Source organism: Aythya ferina (assembly GCF_964211825.1).
Source record: "Aythya ferina genome assembly, chromosome: 14".
Lineage (NCBI taxonomy): Eukaryota > Metazoa > Chordata > Aves > Anseriformes > Anatidae > Aythya > Aythya ferina.
The window spans coordinates 14,500,770-14,519,652 of NC_140312.1; the positions used below are offsets into that span (position 1 = coordinate 14,500,770).

An 18,883-nucleotide genomic window follows, 5' to 3' on the forward strand; every position below is an offset into this window, starting at 1 on the left:
GCAAGGTTATACAAATAAAATGCAATAGCCATGTGATCTCAGTAAAGCCAATTATATCTAAATAACCACAGTGCAGAGGTGTGAACTGTTCTTTGCTAGTTACTCATTAACTAATCTTCATTAATCATATAAAATGTTGTGTGTTTTTTTTTTTCACGATTCTGGATTCTATAACCATAATCTCCCAATCGCTGTTTTGCTCAGGTGGCCTCATTCCACCTGCTATCCTTTCCTTCCTTGCTAAGGTATTTTGCAATAGCAGCCGATGAGTAGGAGTTACAAAAAGGGGCTCCAGGTTTACAGCACAGATGAAATCTCTTCCAGGCAAATATGGATTATTATTATTTTTTTTTTAATCTTATATTTTATAATCAGTGAAAACAAATGAAAAAGCAATTAAGTATCTTTCATTTGTTTCATGGGCTGACAAACAAAACTGAGCAAATGCAAAAACCAAACACTACATAAAGCTTTTCCCCCACTTTTAAGATCTAGATAAAAGTCCTGTAGAACATACTCAGGAATACAGGGAAAACATGTTAAAAGAATGCAGGAATCAAAACTCAGTTAATCCCGTGACTGAAATACGCTTGTACGTGTAGCAGCTAACACTCCATCTCTGTGGTATGTTTTATGCCTCTTGGATGGATAATGCTATTCAAACCTCATTATACCTATGTTTCTTTGCAGAAACATATAAAAGCAAAAATCAAATGCAAAGAATAATTATAAGAGCATCTGCCAGATCTTCTTTCCTCAGTTTTATGTTCCTCCACCCACATAAATTAAGAGGATTCAGCCCCAGGAAAATAGAGATCTCAAGAGCACTGCTGAAGACAATCAGCATCAGGAACTTCATGTATCTGAACTACTTCCTTGCAGCTCCTTGGAAAAGTCATTCAAGTCACCATGACACCTGAAGAAACACTCTCTCAACATGTTTCATCTTGAGACGAAACCATCTCAAAAATTATGTAGTCTAAACTTTGTCCTGCTACACAGATGAAAGATCTATGTAGGATAACTTATTAAGATTTTCACCAGTTTCTTTCAGAGGAGAACTTGAATCATTGACACAAACAACTTGCATCAGTCACTAATTACCTATCATTAACACTTTTAATCCAGTCATATTCAAGTATAGTTCAGGTGGTGGTTTACATTATAGTTTGAGGCACATAGTTATGACAACTATAACGGACAGGTAAAAGGTCTTCCTCAAATCCAACATCTTAGTATAAAAAAATTAAGGTGATTTTTCCCCCCAAACATCCACCCTCTTTTTTGTCCAAAGCAGGAATGCCAGCCTCAAATGCTGCTTTTTCCTCCATGGCCACAGCTTTTTGTCTGCTGCTCTTATTCTTGCAGACAGATAGGCAGACATAAAATGATGCCAATCTCATAGGGAGGAGGTCTGGCAATCTGCTTTCCAAAGCCCAAAACAAACAGTCCTCTGAGGACTAGCCAGCAGGGCACTGTGAAGCAGAAAGCTAGGTTGTCCCTTCCATGTGTCCCAGTATATCAAGGTTCAAGCTTCATTGACTCCAGTATAGAGACCTTAATCAAGATTTTTCATGCCTCAGAGAACAGTACAGCTGCTAAACTTTCTTTAATAAGCGTTTTATACCTGGGGAAGCTGAATTGGAATTAGCTGAAAAGAGATGAGTTATTTCTGCCTTTGTTAAGCAGCAATTTATTATAACACAAGTACTAACATTGTTTTGCTCTAACATGAAAGAGATACTGCTGTACATGATTTAGCTAAGTCATTGATTCTGTTCCAGTTGCTGCCTGCATTTTTTCTTGCAGTATGAGTTTGCTTAAAATTCAAGCCAAACGCACTGTGTTATGTCTGAGGAGAGACTTCCCTGTTTTTTTATTTCCCATCAAGTAAAGCAGATACAGTCATCTTCCCAGGACGTACTGACAATACTGTCTTTATAAAGCTCACCTTGAGGTTTCATAACAATTTCATTTTAAATGAAATTAATCTCCTCTTACCTTAATGAGCCAGTGTTGGCAATGTCAATGGAATATTCTTTTAAAGAAGACACAGGGACACAGGTATAAGGTAGGTCATCAAAAGTGGCCACACTGTAGAATTTCAGTGAAATAATACTGCAGATACTTTGCCTGAATATGTTTTGCATTGCAGACCAGTTTTTACCTCCTTAACTTACCACTGGAATCTAGAATATAGAGGGAAACTACTGTTTCTTCTGGGGATTAGGTTTGTGGGGAGGTTCTAACTATAAAAGGAGCCCTTTCTTGATGAGAGATGGTAATATCATAGATAATCAGGGATTTGTTAAAGATTATGAAGAAACAGGATGACAGCCAAGCCAGACAGAAACATTGTTCAGTTTGAAGTACAGTAAACTCCTGAGAACCTGAAAGATAGAGATGCATTTACAATACTTATTAGAAACTTGACTGTCTGACAACAGCAAGACACAAGCCAATAATTTTATAAATTTCTTATCCTTCCTGATTTCAGTCAATTCTTAGCTAGAATTCTGGGGAATTCAAGTATAAACACAAGCCTTATAGCTTCTTAGATACAGTACTGTGTCTTTGAGTGATCTGAAGCACAGCTGCTTCAAACTGGAAACTGTAGAGCACTGTGGCAGCCTTTGAAGAATTTAATGGGATCCTAGTTCCTGTCCTGCCTATCTCTGCATGCATTGCATGGCAAATAATCTGTTACTCCTCCCACTAGCAAGGACAATGAGTAGTCCCCACTGATCCACTGATGTAAAACAGAAAATGTATTCATCTGAACAAGATACCCACTCCATTATCATGTGATAAAGTTAAGCAGAGGAGGCATACCAATGTGTTAAATCACAGATAGCTATATACAAACATATTACCTGATGGCTGATGGAGGAGGACTTCCAAGCATGTTAACTTGATGTGGCTTGATGCTCTCAGCTTTTGTCCTTGGAGATTAGGACTCTGTAGAAGGTGTGCTCCATGAGAGCAGCAGAGCATTATGCCTTCTTTACATTCCCCTTCCTCCTTTTCCTATACAAAGACAGAACAGGGATCAAGCTAATTGGATGATTTCAAGCTGACACCCAGAGAAAGGGAAAAAACAAAAACAACAACAACAACAACAACACAAATAAATAAACAAACAGAAAAAGAAAAAAACAATGTACAATAAAAAAGTGTTTTGTAGCTTGGGACTGTGGAACTATGAAGATGAGTTAGAATATGTTGATTAGATATGATTACCTGAATTTACAGCTTGCATGCAAGAACAACATGATAAGCCATTCAGAAGAAACTCAAAATTGAGACCTAGAATACAATCTTCATTCCTCTATGGTGAAATTCTTGCATACTGTAGCCTCTCTATTTTCTTAGTAACTTGCTCAAAGCTTCTATTCATACCACAAAATCTCATGTTATGAAATCTGCATATGATGAATGCATATAAATCTTTCTCTTGCAAACTTCTCATAAACACAATTCCCACAGTTAGTAGAATCTGTTATTGGTCAATACTGGGTTGAAAAGCTAATTCACTTACAGTCTTTGTACTACATTTAATAATTATTTAGAGTCTAGAAATGAGAATAAAAATGTTTTATTCTTTATTCAACATGCAATCACCTTCATTTATGTTCCTGGAAAATGAGTAAGAGACTGAGAAAGACTATTTATGTTGCCAGGCTTTCATAATGTACCAACTTAATATGCTGACCTGTGCAGAAATGTATTACAGAACAGTATTTTTGATTTCAGTGCTGCATTTACTGTAAATTTACATTCTTCCAGGAAAATTCTGACAGATATATATATAACATCACAGACCTGACTTCAACAGGGTCACTTAGATATTATTGGTTCCACTAATGTTTTTTTTGAAAGAAGACCTAGCAGTTGAATTTGATGCCAGGGCTGAAGAGGCAGAAAGAGAAAGGACCTATGCAAAACACTGGAAAAGCAGGAAAAAGATTTTCTTCCCTTAAACTGCAGAAGTTATCACCCTGCCATAGCTATTAAGCAGTCCCTGCTTCTGAGCTCACAACAGAAACAGTGCCCAAGATGTTCCTTCCATACCAGGGTTCCTATTTCCATTAATCACATATGTACTAAGTGGCAATAGCCCTTCGTCTCTTCTGCAAAGCTTAATCAAGTGTTGCCAGAATTATTCAATTCTGCCCAACCAACAGCATCTTAATTATCCTGTATTTTATGACATGCCACAAATATTCAATTAAAACTAGCCCAAGTAGTTTGTTATTCTTGCTGCTGGTAACATAGATTTCACTGCTAGTCACAGCCTAAAAGGCATAGCTGATAGGGCCCTAACAAAGTTACCAGGAAAAAAAATGTCATTTTCAGACATTACAAATTAATGTAGGCTTTATTAGCAAAATATTCATTTATTGGCTGTTTTATCCTGTTTCCTTATGAACAAACTCTTCTCTCAAAAAGTTTGTCAAATTGTCAAAAATGCCGACATACACACAGTTTAAGAAGTAGATTTACATCTTACATCCAAGGTACTATTAACATGTGAAATCACCATGTTTCTAACAGGGCAGTAACTTAAAAGTATGAGGTTTGGTAGACTGGAGTTACTGCATAAATGAGAAAGCATCTCATGTCACCATCCTATCCACTCCTATCTTACGGATAATTGTGTTTAGATTTAGAGAAAATCTGTTTGCCAACTTTCAAATAACCACTGAATAATTTAATCAGCAGTCAGTAATAAGATACAGATTCCAGAACAAGACACTGACAGTGAAAAAGGAAGTCAAGCACACTATTGAAAATTCATTGCCATTTTCCTGACTTGACTGCTGCACTGTCTTTTGTACCCTTTCCTTTATAAAGTCTTAGACCTCAAAGCTCAAAACGTTACTTATTTGCTTTTTTTTTTTTTTTTTTTCCCCTGTAATGGCTATATTGTTGAATCAGAAACTTTTTTGCTAAGATCTCATTTATCTTCACATGCTGAAAATTGGAAACATAGCCAAAAAAAAAAGGAAGAAATTTAATGAGCAATGAACTCCTCTTACTTTACTACAGAATTTGTGAAATGCTGTCCTTCCACTTGTTCACAAATCCTCATGAATACACATGCACAATGACACACATAAGTTCAGTCTGTGTTTGCATGTTTGCAAATCAGTTCAATACTACATGATCTTTATCAGTGTTATTACAAAATGTCTTTACAGACTAGTCTGTGACACTTCAGAAGCTGCTGAAATGGATTTCTGGTTGCCAAGAGGCTTATCTTTTATCTTTTACCTCTGAATAACAGAACAGACTGTCTATTGTTGGCATTTTTCACAGTTTGATTTTTTTTAAGTACCAAATTTTACAGCAAAGATATAAATTCAATTCGTCTGCCTTTTTCACCCCTCTAAAATCACTCTCTCCCTGGTGTTCATCTTGAAGCTTAAAATTGAAATAATGTACATCTCAGGGGGAAACACAAACTGTGTCATAAAATATATATACAAAAGATCTGAGCATACTCATGTAATACTCATTTCAGACAAAGAAAATGAAATGAAAACCTTTAACTCTTCCTTGCCTACCTGCACTAATAAACGCTGTACATGCATCAGTATCAGTATACCATGTGCCTGTGCATCAGGTACACCACTCAGATGAACAAATATTTCTCTAAGTAGAGAACTGATTTCAGAAAAAAAAAAAAAAAAATCCAGCTCTTACACTCTGTAAGTTAGGGGGGGTTGTTACTAAGTGAAGGGGGGACAGAAGTAGGGCCTAGCAGGATTCTCCAGGTAGAGTTTGCTACTGCACCTTGACTGGGCCCACACTGAGTGAGCAACCAGGTGTTGGTGTGAGCACCACCACTGTGGGCTTCTGCGTCCCACATGCTATAGGGCTTCAGAAAAGTTTCATTACATGTAGTGATCTCTAATGAGCAAGCATAGACATTTAACATTTCCAATGCCATACAACTTCAACCCTCTCTTACAAATTGCTTTCAACTTCACTCAGTATTTTCCTGTATTTTCATCATCCTACAGCAAATGATTCATGCTCCACTTGAAAAAGAAATACTGAGAGTTAAGTGGAAGATAACCTCATTTCCTGGGATGGTATCTATGATTTCCTGTTCTGAATAACAAGTTTTCTTCATTTCCAAGAAATTGACAGATATAAAGGGCAATGTTCAACTGAGCCAAATCAAAATAACAAATACTGGACCATTTACTCAGTCCATTGATCTTCAGAGGTGTGGGGTAGTTTGAAGGTTGTTCTGCCTGTCATGCTGCAAAATTCTTCTGTCTAAAATAGATGTTGTTCATTACAAGGAGGAAGAAGAAATGGAAGAGAACAGCAAGAAAAGTGAATATTATCAAGGCTGACAAAAAAGCTAAAAGGATTTTCTCCCACTACCTTGTTCAAGATCTAAGCATTTTAGTGATAATCCTATCACTATCTATTTTTTTTTATTATTTATCTATTGAAATCAAGTCTAGAGACTTTGTTCCTCAAGTGAAATACTTAAGTGAATAGCATTTCATCCTTCTAAAGACACTTTGAACAGAAAAGAAAGTAGTTGCCACAAGTTCTTAATTCTGAAAACCCCCTTAGGGAGGTTGAAAAAAACACATCCAAGTTCTTGGCATTTATTACCATATTCCTGTCAACAAAGGAACTAACTATTTAGTTATATTGCACACATTTTTCATGTAATAAACCTCTTTGCAACTGCTTTTGAGTCAAGAGTTTATTTCCAGAGCAGTGATACGATTTTGTAGGTAACTGTTTTAAAATAACTTTTCTCAGTAACACTTCAAAATGCATCTCAGTCAATAGATCGCTACATTAATCTGAGCTTCTTAGTTCTCCTTATACAAATATTGATCAATATTTAATGATTTCATTTGCTCTACGTAAAAGTGCCCATATTCTTGAGTTTCATATCAAGTTTCACTGTTGCTGTCATTCAGATTCCTCACAGCCTTCTGTTAGCACCTATAGCAGAGTATCAATTTTTTCCTTTAGCCATGCAGTAGAGCAGTGTTGTTTATTTTTAACTTTGTTTTGAAAAACATCTAAAAGCTGTGATACTCCCTCACTGAAGCAATGTAGAGCTGAAACCCCAACAAGAAACTAGTCAGTTTTCTAACTACGACCCAAGAAACACGACAAAGAGGAGTAAGGCTGTGACAGTCAGAAAAGAGTTCCATACATTTTAAGGTGTTTTTGTTTGTTTGTTTCTGGAACAAATATTTTTCCTTGTGCTCAATTGCTGACAAGAAAACAAAATGCTAAGAGGAAAATATGTTGTCTCCTAAGATGTTACCAGACAGATTTAGTAGAAAAAACACGTGTACTACCATATGCAAAAATACCCTGCTAGTGCCCAAGCATATTGACACCAGACATTAAACAGGTCTGTACAGCAAAATAGCCTTGGCATTCATGTGTGACTGTGGAGTGACTCCTGTCCACCCTGACTCTTGTGGTTCTTTGTCTCCTTTTGAGACCACTGCTAACCTTTATGCCAAATGAGTAAGTATGAAGTAAGTATGTTGAGTAACTATGTAGCTTATTCAGTAATCTTATTCTGAGAGAATGGAGGTGTATTTGTCTTATTTGACTAAAAAGTCTAACAGCTATCGTGATCTCTAATAAATGATAAATTTCTGGAGACAGGAAACATGCAGAACACAAGATGCAACTCGAAATCTTGTCTTGCTTCCACTGACATGAAAGAGTTCCCACTGGCTCTAACAAGAGTAGAGTAGGTTCCTAAAAGCCCTCTTTTAAAGCATGAATTTTCAGCCTACATTTCACAAGTTGAGAAAAAAATCATTCCACCTGCTTCCTTTCAACTCCTAGAGAAAAGGGTGGCCAAGTACAGACACATGCTGATGATGGGTGCCAGCTGGGATTTGTCATACCAGCTGATGGTTTAATCATACAGTAAAGAAAAAACAATAATATAGCTCTTCCTGTCCCTAAAATATGACAAGTCTCCTATCAAGTTAAGAAGGATAGGAAGGGGTAGATTGGTTCACAACAAGCTGCAAAGAAGTTTAGAAAAAAATTATTCAAAGTCCCTAATTAACTTGCCATGATCTTGGTTGCCAGGAAACGGGGATAAAACTATTCATTTAAGCAGCACCAGACGGTTTTTACTCCCCAAACTTTAGTGCATGCTTACAGAATCATGAGTGTAAGTGATCACGGAACGTATGGATCTTAACTATAATTAAGCTACGGCAGCAAATACAAGGAAGTTTACATTCCTTATGTGCTTTTTCATTAAAGGTTTGTACATTTCCTAGTACAAAGGACTACAGTAAGAGTTTTTTCCTTTCTGTTCTCCACTATCATTTGTTAGTAACATCAGCCTCATAATTATCCCTTATTGTTTTTGACCTTGTTCATTATCTCTTCTCTGCTCTTTTTAGAAACGTTATTTTAAAATGACTAATCTCATTGAAAGCCTTGATCTTGCCCTGTGTTCTCCTATCCTGAATCTATCCTGCAGTGTAACAGTTTAATCTCTAATGAGGATTTCACTTGTGTTAGTTTGCTTTACTGTCTGCCACTTTGACTAGCTGTAAGCACAGTGAACTCTCTGAACCTCACATGGAGCAGCCACGAACCTGTCAGGATTAATGGGCTTACAGGTTGCTGATTTTACTCCCTGTTCTCTCAACGGCAGGAGGAGAGTCCTGCAGCCTGACCTCCACAGTCGTGCTGCCTGCCAGGGAGTGGGAGGGTCGGAGGAGGTATGGCTAAGGGAGCCAGGCACGCTCCTGTGTTTTCAGTAAACACTGCCTGGAAAATGGGCCTGCATTATAGCACAGATTAGAGACCAAGATAGATAGCAGCTGTGTTGGAAAAGCCCTCTGAGGGGAACTGCAGGGTTTGCGTGGGGAAGAACATGCCAGAGAATCAGGCTGCAGTTGACACAGAGTGATGTAAAGCAATACTGGTCATGGTGTGGTAGCTGAGGGGTGTAGTAAGGGTAGAGAATTAAATTAGTGACCTCCTCTGCCACCATCACAGCTGTGGAACTGCCCAGTCACTGCACAAACCCTCCTTATCAATTTGTTGCACAGTTGATAATGCATCTAAGCCTCATTCACTACAGTTTCAGCTCCCTCCCTAAAAATTATTTTTGAGGGCATATACGTTATCATAACTGCAGTTCATTAACACAGGCACTACTAGGGGTGTATTTCAAAGCAGTCTCCATCCATTGGCATTCCATGGTAGTGTGGCTACATGGCTATGGGTGTTAGAACGAGCTAGTTAAAGACAGCTGGAGAAGCCTGCACAAATGGCCGCATGTAATACTTCCTACCTACATGTGGAAACAGCTTGACCTGAGCCAATTTGACTCCAAGGAGCAATGTGAAATACAGTTCCAGGAGGGTCAGTGAAAAGCCAGGGCAGGTCTAAGGCTGCCCTGAAGAGATGACCCAGCCTAAATGGAGACATGGGGGAAAGTGACACTGCAGGTGCAGGACATGTCCTGTACAGCACGTCCTCTTGCTGGAGGATGGTCTCAGATTGCCTGGATCAATTTTTGCCTTAAACCTAGATTTTCCTTCTGACTTCAGTCATTTAGGTCACATACTTTCTTAGTTCATCATTTGCAAAATGGAGATTATATTTTCTTACCTCACAGGAGGGTTGAGAAGATAAAATCAATTAATGTTTCTGAGAAATGCAACTATAGTAGTGCAGAGGGCCTTCTAAATAGCTAGACAGATTAAAATATGTATGAATCTGGGGTATATTCCAGCAAATACCAATTCATACTTTTTACTGTGGTTATTATAGAACTTCATAAAAGTTATAGCCTCTCAAACCTGAAATAACTAGTGCTGCAATTTATATATTTCCTCTTTTCTTTCATTACCTGATGTTTCTGGTTCATGTACCAGCAAATATCAAGATATCTAAAATGAAGTACCTGCTTAATTCAGCCACAGACTCAGTGTTTTTGTTGTCCTTCTTGTGAAGGTTATTGTAAGTGTTTCAGAGAATAATGGGATATAGTTTTTCCTTTTTTTTTTTTTTTTCTGGATAAAATTGCCCAGCACTCATATTTTTCCTGCACTGTAAAATTTCTGAGTGAATTGGTTGTTGTATCTTGCAAGACTTGAAATACAAATTGTTTTTAAACTCATTTTCTTTGTATTTCATATGACACTTCAGACACAAGGCACTCTTTTCTTGAGTCTGTATATGTTGTCCCATCATAGTCGTTTCCTCCAGGCATAAGGCTTTTGAAAGCAATTGAGTCACTCTGAGTTTAAATTCCTGTACAGCAATAACCCCAAACATGGTCTGATCTCAGTACAGGAGTGGCAAAGACAGGTCAACTTTCTTTTGCTTCATTTTGGCATTCCCATAACAAGAATTTTCTTTCATATCCTTAGATAGAATATACTGGTTAGTCAAGGCATCCAAAATGAAATTCAGGTAAGAAATCGTTTAGATGGACACTGATAATTGTTTTTCACTTTGCAATAGCCACAACATTTGCTATAGCTCCTGACTTTCATACTTTTAAGAGTTGAGGCACTACCTACCAAGGTTTAAGTGATAGTATTATACTAAGAATTGCCATCTTTTAATATTGTCTGCAGAAAGTATCTTACGTAAGGTTGGTGCTTGGAAGACAGCTGCTAGGTTAAAAAATGAAACGAGAGAGAGACAGAGAGGAAGAGAGAAGGAGAGAGAGATAGACAAAGAAAGGAAGAAAGGGTTTATGTTTTGCCCATAAGTAATGAGTGAGATTTTCTGTGAGTGATTTCCAACCATAGCATAGTTCTCATTCTATAGAACTAGACATTGCATAAAGAACTGCCTTTTTTTTTTTTTTTTTTTTTTTCTCTCTAGGAGATTATGGCTATACGTCTCTGGGGCATCATTATCTATCTTTAAGTCTATTTTATAATTCCAGATTAAGGCTGTATTTGCACTAAGGAAATAAAGATTTCTGGGTATAATCTATTATGTTGAAGAGTCAGGTATCTCATCAGTTCACAGATCATGGTTAACATTCATTAAACATTCATTCTGTTTTGCGCAGGAAAGAAATGTGAATGTGAAGATTCTTTTGCTTTGAAAACAAAGCTTTGGAAAGCATACAAATGTTAAGCAAATACCATTACTCCATACCATGAAGCAAAACAATTTCCAATGTATTTAGGCACAACTGGACATACAGAGTCACAAAGGATGATGATATTCTTTCTGAATCCATTAAGACTTGACACTTCACTGCAAAGAAAGGTCTGTCTATAGTGTGATTTGCAAGGAAATAGCCTTGAGCTTGCCCTAGTCCTTCCAAGGAGATTCAGCACAATAAGACTCAGACTCTCACCACTTCATAAGATAGCTAAAGCAACTGTTCAGAAGGTTGGATCAGTGTGGAAGATGCAGCCTCCAGTGAACTAATGGCTCAGGTCCTCAGCTACTCTAAACAAATGGGCTTCAGTGCTTTATCTGCAAATATGATCCTTCTTACCCTGGTTAAGACACTGTAAGTCTGTGAGAGAGATAGCTATAACAACCCATTTCCCACAGCATTTGATTTCTTCATATTGCTTTTTTTCCCAGAAAGCTTTTTAGCATTTCTTACATCAAATGGTAGATTGAATCTCTGAGATGTCTCATTTTCCTTAATGTCTGTAGTTAACTGAAATATTAAACATACAAAGTGCAAGTCTGCTATTACTTAGAGCCTAAATTAACATAATTATCATAGTTAAGACAACTGCTTTTTTCAGTCTATTCTCATTTCTTGCTGAAAGCAGATTCATTATCTTCAGGGTAGCTTGTACCTATCACTGAATGAATTATTGAAATTGCTACAATTAAAGTTCATCAAGACAAACACATCATCACTTACCTTAATATTACTATTTGCCCACTGATTGCCTAGGTGACCAGTTTTGTGGCATATTATTAGGACCAAGTGTTAATTAAAACAACTTATGTTCTTAAATGCAGTCATCAAGAGAAAAGGTGAAATAGAAAAGGTTGTACTGGGAACATTAAAAGAAAATTACAAAAATGTTTAACACAGATTGAAAATGCCAGTGACCAAAGTCGCGAAGTCAAAGAACAAATCTCACTAGGTTTCCAACTTGGAATTTACTTACACTATAAAAAAGTAACAAAAAGAACACACAGAGGTGTTTTAAAACTAGCCATGTGGATACCAACAAGAGACTTGCAGCACAGGCTTCCTTCCTGACTGTATTCAAGCCTACCTTGACATCCTCCATTGCCTTGCATCTTGACTAAGTCCCTTTCTAGGCACTTTTTCACCCATCAAGCTAAACAAAACTAATTCAAAGCATGAATTTCTGATGGCTTGCCCTCCACAGCATAGTAACTATGAAGACACATTGCATGTAATTAGAGGAGCTGCAGCACAATGCCTCACACCTACAGCCACTGCTTACTCTCAAGTAATCAGCTACCTGGAATGCCCTTGCAGCTGTCCATACACAACCTGACAGCTTTTATCCTTCAGAAGAAATTAAATCCAGTTAAATCCTTCCTTTTGCTTGTTAAATCATATCACAGCGTTCAATCATAAAAGTAGTGATATTTTATTTAAATATCATGCCTTAGTTATTGTAGCAGCAATATAAATTTTATTGAATGTTTTATTGTTACATAGCATTCCTTGCAATAAAGGCATCTTAGTCACTTCTAACTCTCCTGGAAAGAATTTCTTTCTTTTAAAATCAGTCTGGCAATAAGCATACCTCACTATGCCTTTTTCCTTAATATAAGAAAGTTCTTTTTATGTTCCACTAAGTATTTTCTTATTTGTAAAAAGCCTGAAGAACTTCTGAGAGGCTAAGGCAATGCATTGTAGTGTAAAGACAACAACAAAAAAAAACAACACAAAAGTATTTAATTGCAGATGTTAAATGCCTTTATGATCCAAAGCTGTACAGCAGAAACACTAATGGCTCTCTGGCATCACACCTCAGCTCTCCCTTCAATGAAGTCCATAAGAAGTGACTGAGAAGCCCATAAGAAAGCGATTAATTTCCTAAGACCCTCCTACACTTGTCTTTCCCAGTGAGAAAGCAGTACGTAGGAACGTACCAACAGAATGAGGATGGATTCACTGCATTCCTTACTTTCTATAAACTGCATATTCTTTCCCCTACAGCATTACTACGAAGAACTCATGGGCATACAAATATTTGTGCAGAACAGAGTATTTCCACAGCAAATGGTGCTATCTACAGAAATTGTATTTTTTTCTGCTACAAATGATCAATCTGTCTGGCAGCCACTTTATTGGTCCTTAGAATTATGGCTGAGGGACAGGCCATTTCTGGAACCTGAAGAATTTGGTAAGTAATATAAAGGTCAGCAACTGTCCTGATGTTCTCTGAGGCAATTGCACTGTCTTGACTGCTGGATTAGCCAAAACCCTTGCATCTTTTCTAGAACATGAGAAACATATATCTTCAACAAAAATCACTACAGATGCAATGCTGGACTTGACAGACTTTATCATAAATTACATTAATTCTATATTGCATTTATATAGAGTCCCATACCCAAGCAGTAAATTGTTTGATTAATCTTTTTCTACTGTAAATGACCAAAACACCAGCTTTCCTAATTACACTACTTACATCAACAGGATCTACTCAGCAACAGCTGTTCAAACATTTGTTAAATCACTTCACAGCAAACAACAATATGGTGCTGCATGCCTGTTCCTCATCTCAATTTAACCATTGCAATATTTAACATACACTAAAAACATATGCTGCCTGCACAAGTATTTTCCAAAAAGATATTTTTTTTAACAACATCCTGCAAGTCTCAGATGATACTGGAAAGTCCCATTGGCAAGTAGAATCTAAAAACCTGAGATAAATGAATAGATTCATTCATCCTGAAACCTAATTCATAAGAGTGTGCACGCAGGAGTCTAAACAGCCTGACTTTATACTTTGGTGCCCAAAGTTTGGCCTGATTCTGGTTCTATTCATTTATTTCATATGTATTCACCATCTATGAAAAATACTAGGATCCTCTTGAGATAGACACTTAGCAAGCAGGTGATGAAAAGAGTGCCCAGCTCTAACAGAGACATGAAGTGACTTGCAGAAAAACATCAGCTAAAAAGTCAAGAAGCAGAGAGCAAATTTTCTGACTTTCCTGCTAATGCCCAAGCCTGTGAACCCTTCTATCTTCCCAAATGTGTTCTGATCTCCTAGAACATTTTAGTGCTGTACCCCTGAAGTTTAGACAAGCAAATTTGAATTGGTGTCTTAATTACTGAGCTCTGAATAAGGAAAGCTTTCTTTCCCTGCATTTCTTCATTTCTTATAGGAAACTTAGTAAGAACTTTATTAATTAAAGCAACTTTCTGATGTCCATTTCTGTTTTCCTGTTCAAAACATCAAAGCCATAACACACCTTCCGGAATTTGACAAAAGAGCGATGTAATCAGCAGCAAACCGTTCTCAAAGCTGAGACCACAACACACGGGTCCTTCCAGACACATTGTTTTTTGGACATGTTGCTCCTTGAGTCATTAGCCCTCAGCAAAATGTCAGGCATCACAGTTGTTTTACACAGAGGTGAAAACTAAAGAATGCAGTAGCCTGTTTTTCTCGCAAAGCTTTCTTCTGCCTCAGTGAGAAAGATTTAATGCAGCCTTGCTACCAACATAAGGAAAAAGTGCAGAGGCCTTCATCTAGCAGGTGTGTTTCAACTACCCACTCAGTGCCTTTGGAGAGTCCATCCCTCCTCATTTCCCTCTTTAGATAAATTTTGTCTTCTCCTTATTCCCTTACTATCATCAAATTACAGAAGTTTCCAAATCTTCTCACCTTCCTGTTCTCCTCTCTGAGAAAAGCACACTGCACTGTATTCACAAATTTTAACACTGCAATAAATATCCTATACAAGACTGTATTTACTACCTACATTGATTGTATTTGTCATCATCAGAGGCACTCTTTGCAGGTGCTATGGCATACAAACTACATAAGCAGCACTGTCACTTAAGCAATAATAGAACAATAAGTAGCACCTCTAAAACAAGAAACATAATTCCCATAATTCACACAAGACCCCTCCTCTCCAAAAATCCAAAATTTGCATGGAGTTGGCAGTCAGTAGGGAAGGAGTCTAAGGTCTTCAGACAACAGATTCTGTTGAATTAATGCACCAGTCCAAAAGCAAAAATTACATGTGAGAGGGGTATTTTCAGCACCTTAATCATGATTTTGAATTACAGTGAAGAAAAAGAGATTCAAGTGCTACCCAAAGAATGGACAATAGCAAACAATGTTAGTATGAAAGTTACTTTCTCAGTGTTTAATGGCCCTTTAATCTTGCTGATCAGTAACTCTTGCTCTCAAAATCTGCAAGATAATTAGATGACAACATAAACCAAGCAACCAGAACAGACTTTACTCATGGAAGATGAGGTAGCTCAGGAACCCAGACCAGCGTGGGTTCTATTTAGCTGCTGTAGCTTTAAATAGAATCAGTAAACTAACAAAACGACTAAAATCAAAAGGACCTCAAGTCTATGTTTTATATCACGATTTACTCACTGCATGCTTTCTCCCTGGCTGCCACACCACACCCATAGAGTTTTTTTAATGCCTTTCTCGTAAAAAAGAAGACTTCTGTAAAACCTCTGAGGTTGAATCACATTTAAAGACAGAGGCACAGGTATAAAGGAAAGCATTAACCCTACTAAGCCAAGGGTCATTCTCGCAGATTTTTACTGATGTGATATTGGAAAATTACTAGCAGAACTCACAAACTGAAACAGTTCCTCAATGGGCCTCATGAATGTAGCATTTTCAGGAGAAAAGCAGTATACCAGAGCTATCCATCCTAAAATACTAGAGAGCCTTGGCTCTCCTAGACAGCCATGTGACAAAAGAGCTCCTTTCATTGTTTGTACTTAGTCTAAATATAAAATCCTGTGCTGGTTTTTCCCCTAACAATGTTTTATTCTTGAGCTGGAGTATTCAGCATTCAGCACATCGTTCAGCATTTCCTGGATATTATCTCAACTTGTATGAAAAAAAAAAAAAAAAAAAAAAAAAAAAAAGTTAATGCTTTTGCAGAAGTTTTCTGGTGAAAGCACGACATACCTAAAGCACAGGTGCCTGAAAATAAGTAGCAGAACCATTGGATAGGAAATCAGAGAACATACACAAGACCCTGGAAACAGGGGGTTAACAGCTCCTGAAATGCAGTCATTTCCTGAGAGATGGACAGGACAAGGAAGTACAGTTACTGGGTTAGAGTCTTTCAGGAAGTAGATCTGCTAAGCTAGGTGCTCTGTCCAAAACAAAACAAAATAAAATCCCTTAGAGAAACAAAGGAAGCTAGTGAAACATCTGAGTGTCAGCAGAGGGAACCTTTCCCAGCAGTCTTGTGGGAGTACCTTGCTCAAAGTCTAAATGTGTCAGATATTTCTGTGCTCTAAAACAGGAGATATTCATGTAATAGTAAGGAAATATTTTATATTGTGTTGAAAGAGGGCTGCAACAGTCAAATAACAGCTTCTTGGCTTTGCTGAGCTAATGCTCTGCAGTAACTGTTCAACACTTGTAAGTCTAGTCTAACAGTCATAAGGACTAAAAGAAGAAAGCATTTTTTGTTTGTTTGTTTTTGTTTTTGCTGTGTAGTGGTTAGAGCAAGAAATTATAATAAGAGAGCCCCTTCTCCTAAGGAGAGTATTCTGAAAATATCTGCTAGTGAGAATGGACTCTGGGATCAAAGAAAAGACAGATCTTTTAACTGGCATGTTTTCACACTAACAGTAAATGTATGAATTTACCCTGTTCAGAACTCTGAGTATCTTAAATCTAAAAGCATGTTTCAAATTCAGTCCACAAGAATTTAGACTATTTCAATAGGGTATAAATATCTTTTTAGTTTTCACTTAAAACACAACAATCAGATTTTAAATGCATTGTTTTCACAAAGTGCTATGGATTTTAAATAGTTGATGCATCTAAAATCCCAATTAGCTACAAGTTAGTTACCCCTAGGTCCTCATACAAAGAATCCATCCATAGCACAGAGCTGGCTTGATTTGGGTGTATAGAAGAACAAGATTTATTTGACTACAAGGATAAAGGAATTGTCTTTTTATTATTTATATATTTCATTATTTTGTACCTCCAGTTTTAAGATTCTATATGGATGATAATTAACCCATTGTTAAGTTTAAATAATTTTGTTAATTCACTGCTTTTGTAACTGCAAATATTTAAGGAAGTAGAGAAAGGGAGATGGGCAGTAGGAGAAGAGAGTGCTTATCAGGCTTACCTGTCTAGGTGGGGAGATATAAAGAAGCCTTTAGACATACAAGTTCAATTTATCTCTGTATTTTTCTCTTTTTTATTTTTGTGTTTATGCTACGTTCCCCAATAGAAAGTACCACAGAGTTTTTCAAATATTAAAATTCATTTTAAAAGTCTGTTTCTTGGACCAGAGTCCAAAAGGAGTATATTATAGGGACTTCTGACACAGTTGTGACAAACAGCACTGAAGGGGAAAAATGTAACTGTAAAATGGGTATTTTTAAGCATTGGGGCTGTCATGTCTCCCTGTAATTCACTGTGTCTAACTACTTTTGAAATGTCCTGAAATTATAAACTACAGAATATGATATTTATCTAACAAAAACTAACCAAACAAAAAAAAACCAACCATACACAAAACTGTAGACATGACCCCTTTTAAGACTGCAGTGCCATCTGTAACCACTTAGTTTATTATAGAGCTATTTATTCAGTTTACTATGTGTATTTTGAGTGTATACATAACATAAGAACTAGATCTGATGGGTGATACAAGTTTGTTTCTATTTCTGAGGACTACGGGAATGTGTTACTGGAAGTTCTCTTTGAACTGTCAGAAAAGTTTTCCTGATGGAATTATGGAAGCTCTAAACAGAAAAACATACATTTCAGCAAAGACCAAGTCTGTATCACCTTTTATATTTCAAGATCTCTATCTGTTCAGAAACTTGATTTCTCAACTTCTCGTTTGCATGACTTTGACAACCTTCATTCAAACCACATGCAAATACTAAATGTGTTACAGTTAGGGGTAACATGAGATGCTTTGTTATTCATTTAATCAAATTAATCTGTTAATTCCAGAAGACAGAAATTTTGAACCTAATATTGATATTTGCATTCGTGGGAATTGGGAGTAACTTAAGCATGTGGTTGCTTCAGCTTTATGGAGGGCTACCAGAGTGTTTAGTATTTTGCATATTGAATGTAGACTCCTTTAGGATCTCTAAGAAGACTGCTGACTTTCTATTTTTCTCTTGGCTGCTTATGGCCACTCTTAGAGTCAGTATACTGAGCTATCTGGGCCACCAGTCTAAGTCACTGTAACTATTATACATTGTACACGTATTTCATGTATAAAGACCCTGCAAGGTATTTACACAATGTAGTAGCAGGTAGCATTCTTCCTTCTCTACAATAAGATTGAGGTCATACAAGTATTGCTAGGTAGCTACATTAGTTGAAAATAGGAGGTTTTCACTGTTGCACAGCACTATTTATGTTGGCTTAGAAGTATCTTCTAGCTATTTATTTGATAAACTCACAATAGCATGAAGTAGTTCTAGCCAAGATATTTCTGTAAAAAGTACTCTCAGGTCAGCTGGGTACTGTGTGCAGGAGCTGCACCACTGTAACAAAGCTCAAAGCTCAGAGCAATGCTGGTTGCAGCATATCCACAACCTGAGAAGATGAGCTACACCCCTGAATGTGCCACTGCATTTCCATAAACATTCATTGTGTTCTTTCAATTAGCAATGTATTTTAAAGTTGAAAGCCATGAACATGTAGCTTACAACATT

The 18,883-nt window shown here is 37.0% G+C and overlaps 1 protein-coding gene across 2 annotated transcripts in view; it reads right to left on the reverse strand.

The window, feature by feature from the left end:
- Positions 1-12,308, reverse strand: part of LOC311444522 (uncharacterized protein C5orf58) — a 52,371-nt gene extending 40,063 nt beyond the window's left edge. Inside the window, exons 1-2 of one of the 2 annotated variants that reach the window (XM_084535750.1) lie at positions 12,255-12,308; positions 2,874-3,027 (exon numbers count right to left, since the gene is read on the reverse strand). In XM_084535750.1, coding sequence (XP_084391876.1) covers positions 2,874-2,905 — 32 coding nt within the window. In that variant the 5' untranslated portion in view covers positions 2,906-3,027; positions 12,255-12,308. Of the gene's footprint in view, positions 1-2,873; positions 3,168-12,254 lie in introns of those variants that run through there. The other variant, XM_084535749.1, reaches the window with a different exon arrangement.
- Positions 12,309-18,883: the final 6,575 nt, after the last annotated feature.